Source organism: Cyprinodon tularosa, unplaced genomic scaffold (genome assembly GCF_016077235.1).
Source record: "Cyprinodon tularosa strain WSP-4 unplaced genomic scaffold, ASM1607723v1 ctg71, whole genome shotgun sequence".
Taxonomy (NCBI): Eukaryota; Metazoa; Chordata; class Actinopteri; order Cyprinodontiformes; family Cyprinodontidae; genus Cyprinodon; species Cyprinodon tularosa.
In genome coordinates this window covers 4,785,719-4,796,460 of record NW_024039463.1, presented here as the reverse complement: position 1 = coordinate 4,796,460, position 10,742 = coordinate 4,785,719, and the positions used below count along the sequence as shown (strand labels likewise).

The window sequence follows — 10,742 nt, the reverse complement described above, 5'->3', positions numbered from 1 at the left end:
AATTGTTATTATTATTATTGTTTTTGATTTCACTAAAGACTCCTAGATGACTTGCAGAGACACATATTTTTCTTTTTACCCCATATAACACAAAATCTAGCTCTGAAAAGAGCATGAATTCTGTACTTATCATCTTTGGGCAATGGCAGGGTGGCCAATGATTGGCTAAGGATGGCCATGGCCACCCCTGGCCCCCCATCTAGCTCCGCCCCTGAGTGGACCCAGTGATCAAAGCGTGTCAAGGGGCCCTGCATCATCATCCATCCCTGCACTGAAATTCAGCCGGTTTTAGTTCTAAAGAAAAATCTAATCTTTGGAAAGCAAATGAAAAAAGAAGCATAGAATAGAATAGAATAGAATAGAATAGAATAGAATAGAATAGAATAGAATAAAGTAAAGTGGGTTGAAGTGTGCATGACAAGTTAGCTTCTTTCCATTATTATCTCTGTAGAGGTTGGTCATTACATGCCTGCATTTCTCGTCTTTCTAGGGCCAAATCATGTTATGAAATGTTTTATATGAAATAATATTTCTTGGAGAAAAAAACTCGTTTTTTTTTTTGTTTGTTTTTTTTACAATTTCTCGCGCTGTAACTTTTTTTGAAATGACAGCTTGCTGTACAAACTTGTCTAGTTTTCCAGAATAAAGTATGAAGAAACTGTTTCTCCAACGCTGATTTTCTGTCAGCGGCGTCATCAGTGACGTCAGAGACGGGTTGTAATCGGTCACGTGGGCAGAGCAGGTCTGGATAAAGCGCTCCTCTGATCAACACCGACTCTTGGATTAGATGCTCAGTCGCTAAAGGATGTTTTTAAACAAATTGATTTATTTAAAAGAGTAATAGAAGAAGAACATTTAAAAATAAATAAACGAGGAAAGCTGTGAGGAAAACGGCTGTGATAGTCAAGGAGACCCGGAGGCGCACCAGATTCACCAGATCATCCTTCTGTCTTCGTGATGTGAGTATATTTTTTTAAACGAGGGGGGGAAGCAATCATATCTAACCTTTAACTCTATTGCATCAATGTGTTTATTCATTTCTAAACGAAGGAGCTAAAATCACAGAAATGAACGCGATCCATTTCTAGACGTTTAAACTGGATTAATAATTCGGATTATGTTGCTGTTTGGGTGAATTATTTGTGTAATGTACCAGAATAAGGGGACGTTTGTATGTTGATTTCTCGTGCGTCCATCGGCTCCGTTATTTAGAGGCGTTTTCCTCTGCATCCTGTGCTGATGCTGAGGAGCGGCTCATTTTTCTGTAGTGAACAAAGGATTAAAACGCTTAGGCCTATTTTATATTTAAATTGAATTATGCATGCAATGCATATTATTATTACACACGCACATCCCACATCATGCTGCACGCTTTCACGCTTTGCAGGCTGTTTCTGCGAGGCTGTTAGATGCGGGGTTTCTCTATCCTAAGCACCCCCTCTGAATAGCCTGTATGCTCTCATCTTTCTGCTCTGTTTATTTTGGGCGTGTGTGGTCTCTTCATTTAGGAGCGAGGGGGTCTCTCCCTCTGTCATGCATGAGCCATGCAAATGGACGATGAGGGTGAAGGTTGTTTTTATGGTTAAGAAGGAACAGATGCAGAGTTAAACACCCTGCATGTTGTGCAGCTTCCCTCTGCCCATCGTTCCTGCCCTCCTGTGTTGTTAGGTCAGCTCTCTAATCCCTGCCCAGCCTGGCTGTCCAGCAGCCTACTGGGTCACAGTTACAACAACATGACTTAAAGCACAGATTCTGTTTCTGAAGGGTTAAAGTATATTTATTAGCATTATTTATAGCATATTTTGTTGTATGGTATAGAAAAAAAAATTTCCTTATGAGTTTTACGTGTAAAATTAGAATTTAAAAAATGCTCAAGAGTTAAGAATTGCTTACAGTATGTCTGATTGTTACTTTATGGAGTTTCAGTTGATTTTTTAAAAGACAAAAATGCCAAATTACACAAGTAGTCCATAGTTGTTGTCAATGCAACCAGTTTGGCAGAACAGCTTTACAAATTACTGCTTAGCTAACAGTTACTGATGACTCATGTACACAGTGGATGTTGGAAGGGGAAGTTGGAGAAGAGAGGATATCCGCCGTGTCCTTATTTGTAGTGTGAATATGAAGAAAATGTGGTGAAGGAAAAGATTGCAGCTCCTGAGGAGTCCATGGGTGACTCACCTCCAGCCCTGAACCAACACAGGACTGCCCTCAATGAGGAAGGAATAAACAGCAATTATCCATCCATCCGTCATTTATGTTGCATTTTAGGGGGATTTTGGTATCATTAAAAATCAGTAAATGTTCTTAAACCACTGTTATATCATTCACCTCTGCAGCATCTTTGTTTCTATGTTTATGATGGCATAATATTTGGCAATCGTGTCTCTACACCTCTCACCTGATTTGTTTGAAGCAAATAGAATTGCTGTGATGTTTCCTCAAATGTTCTCATGTTAATCTGTTCACTTCAATACAGTGTTCTCTAGTTTTTAGTCTTTTATTTTACAAAAATAACAAACCTCTTGTTTGGAGAATTTCACCATTAAAATGAATTTGTTTCATTTTTCAGGCTTAAAAATAATGCACCAACTACATCATTTAAAGATCATGTGATATCCTGTATTGAGATAATGTGTAGCTAGTTCACTGACTATGCTATAGTAACAATGATAAATCAAAATGCTGTTGACTGATACGACGTAATACATTTTTTTTGTATTCTATGATACAATGTAACATTATTATGGATAATATCCAGCTATTTAAAATCTTTGCAGAATATATAAATGGCTCTCATGCTGTAATGTTTCAAACTTCATAAAAGTAAAAACATCTGTGATAATGATAATTACACAGTTACCAGACTCGTGATTGTGTTTGCAGCAGCCCAGAAACAAATGTTCTTCATGCCTTTCTCTGCTTAGTTTTAATATCGTTGCCATGGTGAGGATTAGTTATAAATTTAGTCTTCTGCTTCCTGTTGAGGGGGAGGAATAGACGCAATAGCGAGAGTTAAGAGCAAAGATTACATCTTTATTTAATCCAGAACTTTTCAAGTATTATCCGACACATCTGCTGTGTTATCAGATGTGTATCTGCATCCAGTCACTCAGAGCATTTTATGCTCTAATCACTGAGAGCAGGTATTTGCAAAGTGGATTAAGTGTTATGTCACACCAAAAAAGAGAGGACTCGGCTGAATAGACATTAATAATATGAGGTTGATTCTAAACTCAGATTAAAATAATCATGTCTTGCTATATCCTGAGGCGCCTTTTAAAGCTTTTGTAGTAATTATGCAAGGTCTGTGCAATGTATTTTATATATTGTAATGTTCTAATATTGAGTTTTCTAAATAAAGAGATAATAATGCAATAAAAAAACAGGAAAATTGGCCATATGCAAATGAAATGCTGAATGTGCCATATTAGGAAAACAATTAAAAACAGAAGCACTTTTACTGCTCTTGATGGCAGAACCAATATACGGATCAGGAGCAGTGCTCATTTGTTTTATGAGACTCATAATCTGATAAGGACTTATCAGATACATCATTTATTGAGCGAATGATAGCATATAAGTATTTGATAACATCTTAGCAAGGTAGGCTTCAAACTCTTTGGTGAGTCTTCTTGTTAAATAGAATAAGGTGTTTCTTTTATTTACATAAATTATTTTTCCAAAAATATTCAGTGCAGTGTTAAAAGTGATAGTTAACTGTCTTTGTGTAATTGTCTGCCTATTAATTTATTCTGAAATTCTTTGGCTTTTTGCGTCTGCATTCTTTTATAGAAGTCCAATTGTAAAAAAAATAATAAATTTTGCTTATCAGCCTATTTTTTAAAGAAATCTGTGAGACGCTGACCTGTATCTACAGAATAGGATTGGTGCCACTGAAAAAATAAAAGAAAGTAAACTGATTTTTACATTTTATTTCAGTTTAACACAGTCAGAATTCTGACCTTTTTCTACAGATTCTGACTTTTTTCTCAGAATTCTGACTTTTTTCTTTGGATTTTGACTTTAATCTCAGAACTCTGACTTTTTTTTCCTCAGAATTCTGACTTTAATCTCAGAATTTTGGATTTGGATTAATTAATGTGGATGGGCACTGTCAAGGAAGAGATGTGGAAGCACTCAGTTTAACTGAAAAAAGGTGGGAGTTGTTTGGGAGGGCCAGTAACACATTGGTGGAAAATGACGCAATTAGGCAACTTTTTACGTCCCTGAGGGGTTCCTGGTGATGCTATTTCACTAATGGAAGAGCAGAAGGTGATTGAAATAAGAGAGCTAGTTTAGTCTCTAAAAAAGATGCTAACATATTTGTTAGCTGTCAGATTTCAGTCAGAATTCTGAGAAAAAAAGTCAGAATTCTGACTTTAATCATATTAAACTGAAATAAAATAAAAAAATCAATTAACTTTTTTTATTTTTTCAATTGCCCTAATCCTCATCCGTATGTATCAGAGCAGCTGTATTGAAAGATCAAAACTGACTGCTTAGCTGACATATTCTGAGCTCACACAGGCAACTAGAGAATACATTGGTGTATAGAACGTATCCTAAATATCAATAGTAATATTTTCTCTTTTAGACAAATCTGGGTGTAGAAGGAAATATTTCACTACTGCAGGTATTCGGTTGTTATGATGCACCTCACATCAGTTAAAATAGAATAAGTGGTGCAACATGAAAACGAGGCCATCCTAAAGGCTTAGCTTGTGTCTATGCAATATTTCTAAGATTCATCATACATATATTCAGGTCTCAACATTTAAGATTACTAATTTAAAAAACCCTGCTTAACTCTAAACTACGGGCCTATGATCACCCTTAAGGTGATGAGTCATGATTTAAAAAAAAAACGCTGCTTTCAATCTGCAGTAAACAGAATCCTTATATATGCCTGCCTTTCTTTTTTTTTGTAGGCTATTAAATGATTTCAGTTGAATTCTTAAATCACAACATGACGCCATGTCTGAATTGTCTAATCATGGACCACTCTATTGGGATTTAAATCAACAAAGAAGAAAAATTGTGTAAAGGTGAGGCAAGGCCACAGCTTCCAATGTACCATGGTGCTTGAAAGTGAAATATCCAGCACAGAGGGAGGGGGAAACACTTTACATCAACGCACACATATCGCAGGGATGGAAAAAAACTAAACAAGTGATGAGTGTGGGGGGACTGCTGAAAGAGATAAAGCAGACTCTTCAGCTGAAGTAGAATAAGCTGCGCCAGTGCTCAGAGGGCTTGCAGGGCTCTGTTCTTTGTGATAAACCCACAGCGAGCTGTTTCACAGACACTGCTAATACACAAATTCATTTATCATAATATTGTTGAGGCCCAGAAAAATGTTGCATGAAAGTTACCTTGTTCCAAGCTTGGAAACAAAACACTGTTCAAACTCATTTTGAATTATTTTTCATTGTTTTTTTTCTTCTTAAACATGGATTTTATTTAACATAATCAGTTTTGACACCTAGGCAGACATATTCTGGTGAAAGATTGGGTTTTTCCAGACATCAATGTTAAATGCTTCCAGATGGTGTATATTCTTATTTATTTTCTGTAATATAAAGTACATTTGTAAGGACAGCTTATTTTCTTACCCTGTTCTGCTCCTTTTTTAATATTTGATACATTACTGAACTCTATATAACCTTCTTGTTAATGATTTTACTAACAGTTGATGTAGTTCGTTATAGATATATTCGTCTTTGTGACCAAAGTCAAGGAAAGTGAGCATAAATCATCCAAAAAAGCAGATGAAAATAATCCCAAACCTGGACATCAGTGCATAACACAATGCCTGCAGTTCATAAAATGAGGATTTGGAAATAAAAGCCGTTTAACCCTGCTGGGAAGGACATCGTAAGAACTTTGAGACCTAACAAACCGGCAACCAGTAGAGGGACTATAAAACACCCTCTGAGGAGCTCAGTCTGCTTATCATTTACCACAATTTATCACATTTTGTGACAAAAGCTTCCCTTTAAAAGAGTGAATCATTTTCAGAATTTGGGTTAGGCATTGCAGTTTCAGGTCAGATTAATACACATCCATCTCAGACCTTCAGTATATTCACTGGGTCCCTGACAATAGGGATGTGGTGCAGCTTTCTACTGTATGTGCTTTGATGACCTGGCTCCTGGGTGTAACAAAGTCCAGCAAGATGTTTGTCTTTTTTTGTTTTCTTAAATGACTGCTAGAGGTGGGATTAGAGCACAGAGGATCTTCTCTGTAGCCCTCACTGCTGACTAAAGGGTTCTCTGTGCCTGAGGCAGAGCAATTGGAAAAACTAGATGCTGATGCTCCGGTCCTGATTAGCATTTCCATCACAACTACCAGTTGCATCAGTACTCAAATTTCTCCTAACAACTGACCCCAGCAGCTCATGCAGGGGTCAGTTTCACAAGTAAGCACAAAAACATCAAATCAACATTTTCCTGTGTAAAAATATTTTGTTTTTCAGCCCAAATAAATGGATCCTCAGTTTGCACCATCAGGTGTTGGTGACCTTCTACTTAGTGCTATTTCATCTCATTTCTGTCCAGACCAAAATGTTCTTTTAGTTAAGGAAAAACTTAGTAAAAACTGATTTCTTTATTTTTTAAGGGTTGCTAACTTTCTTGGTTTGAAACTTTAAAGCATTAACATAAAATTGAGGGGACATGGAGTTAACATATCTAGCTATCTTTCACTGCTCAGTGTAGTTATGATACTGAAACACTCTTTCTCTTCTTTTAAAACTGGACTAGAATTTGTGTTATGGAAAAATAAATAATGAATTTCTACCTTCCACTCTTCTCTGATCCGTTTAGTGTGGGAATGGGACATGATGGAGGATAAAGGGCCCCGTGTAGCTGACTACTTTGTGGTTGCTGGCCTCACCGATTCATTCAAGCCCCTGGAGGAGGACCTTCACTTTGATGATGCCGGCACCAAGCCTGTTAAACCCAAAGCCCCTATTACCGATGTTGCTGTAGTGATACGATCCCTCGGTGAAGAAGTGCCCCTGGGCTTCACCTGTGTGGAGAGCACCCCCTCAGGCCTCTCAGCAGAGCTTAATGGAGCTAGCCTTAGGGGCCCACAGATCTTCTTGTGCTACAAAAGAGGCAGAGATAAGCCTCCACTGACAGATCTGGGGTAAGGAATAATCTTTGCTGGCTGTTCCTTTCTTTATACAGCATCACTTCACTACTTTAGGATACATCAGTCTGCTCTTAAAAATAAATACATTTTTTTTTTTTTTACATTCCATTGTATTTCAGTGTTTTATATGAGTGGAAAGAGAAGCTGAAGCCTGGATGCCACATTGTCCAGACTACGCCCTCAGGCCGCCCAGCCAACATCAGCAGCTCTTCCTCCCAGCGCATCTACATCACATACAGGCGAGCGCCGAAGAGCCAGCCTCACACGTCCCTGGCTGTAACTGATGTTTGCGTCATTGTTCCTGGCAAAGGCGAGATGCCTCCGCACACCTTCTGCAAGGTGGACAAGAACCTTAACAGCAGCATGGTGAGACAGAAAATGCAAAAATTCCACATGTAGCGCCTTTTAAATCTCTTTTAGCCTCTTAGAGGTATTCCTCCCATACTCACCTCCATCTATCAACTATCACCAGATTCCCTGTCCCCAGTTTAGAAAAGCATTCTGCAGAAAACTATCACTATACGGTCTTGATGTGATAATCTAACCCTAAAATATAACATTGCAGTTGGTGGTTATAAAGTGATAATAGGAGGAAAAGGTTTGAGGGAAAAGCATATTTAACATTGCCATGTACCGTTCTATAAATAATGCAGGTTTATATTTATACTGTATGTTATGTTTTGTCTTTACTCTTCAGTGGGGATCTTCGGTCTACCTTTGCTATAAGAAGTCTCTTGCTAAAGCTAATACCATTGCTTACAAAGCAGGTAAGTTGTTCATATGTTCCAATGTGTCAGTACTTCATAGTGAAAAAAAAAAAAAAAAGACCAGCACTCTAAAACCCACTCTGTCTGTTTTGAGCTCAGGTTTGTTGTGTAGGTATCCTGAAGAGGACTATGAGTCTTTCCCACTGCCTGAGTCAGTCCCTATGTTCTGCCTGCCCATGGGGGCAACGATTGAGTGTTGGCCAGCTCACACCAAACACTCTCTGCCTGTTTTTTCTACCTTTGTACTCACAGGAGCTTCTGGAGAAAAGGTAAAACCACCCACTTGTATGTTTCTTTTAATCAAAAACCACATTTTTGTAGAAGTTGTATCCAAACAGAGCAATCCGACCAAAGCAGGCTTTCATAAGAGTATTGTTTTGGAAACCACTTCTCTCTTCAGGCTAAGTTTCATTTGCATCAGCATTTGTTAGGGTGTTTCCATGCAGTTTATTTCAGCTTCTTCACCTCTTAAAACACACGTCCCACTTTAATTGCCTAATTAAATTTAGTTTTAGCATCTTTTTCTCCTCGTCTGCCTTTTTCAGTGCATCGAGTTCAATAATGGGTTTGCTCGTTCATAAGGTGCAGCAGTATTTCCAGGAATGGGAGACAATATAAATCAATTTCTGGCTCTGACTGGAACCTAAGGTAGTCCAAAAGCTGTTTTAGAATACTAAAAGGCTGTTAAGTCTTGTAAGCAATGCAGCATAAAAGTTTTTTTTGTGCAGCCTGTCTTTTGAATAATGAATGGCTTCTGCAGCACTTGGGCTGATGTGCAAGTTTCAATGCCAGAGTGCCCATTTTCTTCTTGCCTGCTACTTCTTGTCTCCAGGCTAGCTTTTTTTTTCCTGTGCCACAGACTGATGTGTTAATTTACCCACTGATTTTGTGAATTTATCATACTAAATATCTTCTGTATCACTAGATTCCTTTAACTGTCAACTGGCTTCCTTTTTATCAGAATGCATAGTTAGTGCAGATAATTGTACTCACAGTTTGACCTCTCTTTTTTGTACAGGTGTATGGAGCAGCTATCCAGTTCTATGAGCCTTACCCAGAGGAGAATCTTTCGGAGCGCCAGCGCTCACAACTCGGCCTGCCAAGCTGCCACCTTGGACCCGACAGCAGCAGAAATGTTTACAGCAACAAGAGCATCTGCTTACTCTCCCACTGGCCCTTCTTTCAGTCCTTCAAGAGTTTTCTCACCTTCCTATACAGATACTCCATCTCTGGACCGCATGCACTGCCAATTGAAAAGTAAGCTTCATATTTACATGTTGTTGTTTTTTTTTTTTTTGTTCATATGTCTAATGAACAATTTTATGGAACGTTTGAATCTGTCTCTTCTAGGCACATCTCTCACTTCATGAAACATGTTCCATTTCCCTCCATCCAGAGGCCAAGAATCCTTGTGCAGGTGCAATAACAAAATTATTTTCATCTGTTATTGTGTAATTTATTTATTCTATGTCATATTTTTAACTCTAAATCTTAAATTTATCTCCATAGCTCTCTTAACACTAACTAGCTAACTTTTCAACATGGTCATCCCTTATAGTTGTCGCCACACGACAGCCTGATTCTGAGCCAACCCGTGTCCTCTCCGCTGCCTCTCAGGTAGAGAATTCAAAGTTCTTCTTTGAAATCTGTTTCTTGTTTTTACTTTTTTATTTATTCATTTATTTATTTTGCCTGCTACAGCGGTGGGAGCCTCTCCACGTTACTGCTCAATTTGGGGCCAAAGAATGCAGTCACCCTGCTGGTGCTGGCCGTCACTGAGCACAAGATCCTGGTTCATTCCTTGCGCCCAGCAGTGCTCACCAGTGTTACTGAGGCCCTTGTGTCCGTAAGTGTTTGATTCTTTAAATCTCCTTTTTGAGAATGATCTCTAATGCTGTTGTGCTCAGCCAAAGAAGAGCTGCGATGGAGCAGTCCACCTTTTAAGGATTATCTTACATTAAATCTCATAAAAGTAGAAATTTGCAGTTTAATCTACCATTCTTGTAGGATAAGGACTCTTAACTAAGACATTTGGTCTAAAAGCCATGTATATGTATAAGTTGAAGGTAAGTACAGAAGAGTAACTCCTGCTGTGTCTGTTTTTTCAGGTCAGCTCAATCATTTATATCCACTCATCCATGTGATAAATGTCCTATTGAGTTTTTTCTTGCTGCATTGGAACCAAATTGTTTGCTTATTGAGGAGAAAATCCCATAAAATACATTCTTTATTTTTTTAGTGGTGCAAAACCTTGAATGTATTGGGGTTGCTCTCAAATCTACAGCAGATCACCATTTTTTTCCATATTTGTTCCCCCTTCTGACTAGAATTGGTGAAGTGGATAAAAACAAGCTATAAGAATGGTATTAAATGACCTTAATGAGTGGTGCCTTTATACCGATGTTCAGGGTTTGCACACATTTGACTGGGACTGTATGTACATATGTTTTTGACTTATGGATTTGTTTGCTCTCTCCTCTCAGATGATCTTTCCTTTCCACTGGCCTTGCCCCTACATCCCTCTGTGTCCGCTGGCCCTGGCAGATGTTCTTAGCGCACCATGCCCTTTTATCGTGGGTTTAGACTCCAGATACTTTGACCTTTATGTGCCTCCTGCTGATATCAGCTGTGTTGATTTGGACACCAACACCATCTCCCAGTAAGTGACCTCTGACTACAAACAGCATGTGATAGATCAACTCTAATACACCCTGCCAAAAGTCATTTCTCCTTGTTTAATGTAATTCTGAAAGTTTTTTCCAAGGTTATCAGTTTCTGTCAGTAGGAGCCTCTCTTATGTAATGATTGTAGCTGGAA

At 38.4% G+C, this 10,742-nt stretch overlaps 1 protein-coding gene across 4 annotated transcripts in view; it reads left to right on the top strand.

Moving 5' to 3' along the window:
- Positions 1-721: 721 nt before the first annotated feature.
- Positions 722-10,742, top strand: part of dennd4a (DENN/MADD domain containing 4A) — a 30,869-nt gene continuing 20,848 nt past the window's right edge. For all 4 annotated transcript variants that reach the window (XM_038268859.1, XM_038268858.1, XM_038268857.1 and 1 more), the window contains exons 1-10: positions 722-959; positions 6,828-7,152; positions 7,278-7,524; positions 7,856-7,925; positions 8,025-8,194; positions 8,944-9,182; positions 9,276-9,342; positions 9,484-9,542; positions 9,627-9,771; positions 10,409-10,584. In XM_038268859.1, the coding sequence (XP_038124787.1) occupies positions 6,842-7,152; positions 7,278-7,524; positions 7,856-7,925; positions 8,025-8,194; positions 8,944-9,182; positions 9,276-9,342; positions 9,484-9,542; positions 9,627-9,771; positions 10,409-10,584 (1,484 nt within the window). In that variant the 5' untranslated portion in view covers positions 722-959; positions 6,828-6,841. The remainder of the gene's footprint in view (positions 960-6,827; positions 7,153-7,277; positions 7,525-7,855; positions 7,926-8,024; positions 8,195-8,943; positions 9,183-9,275; positions 9,343-9,483; positions 9,543-9,626; positions 9,772-10,408; positions 10,585-10,742) is intronic.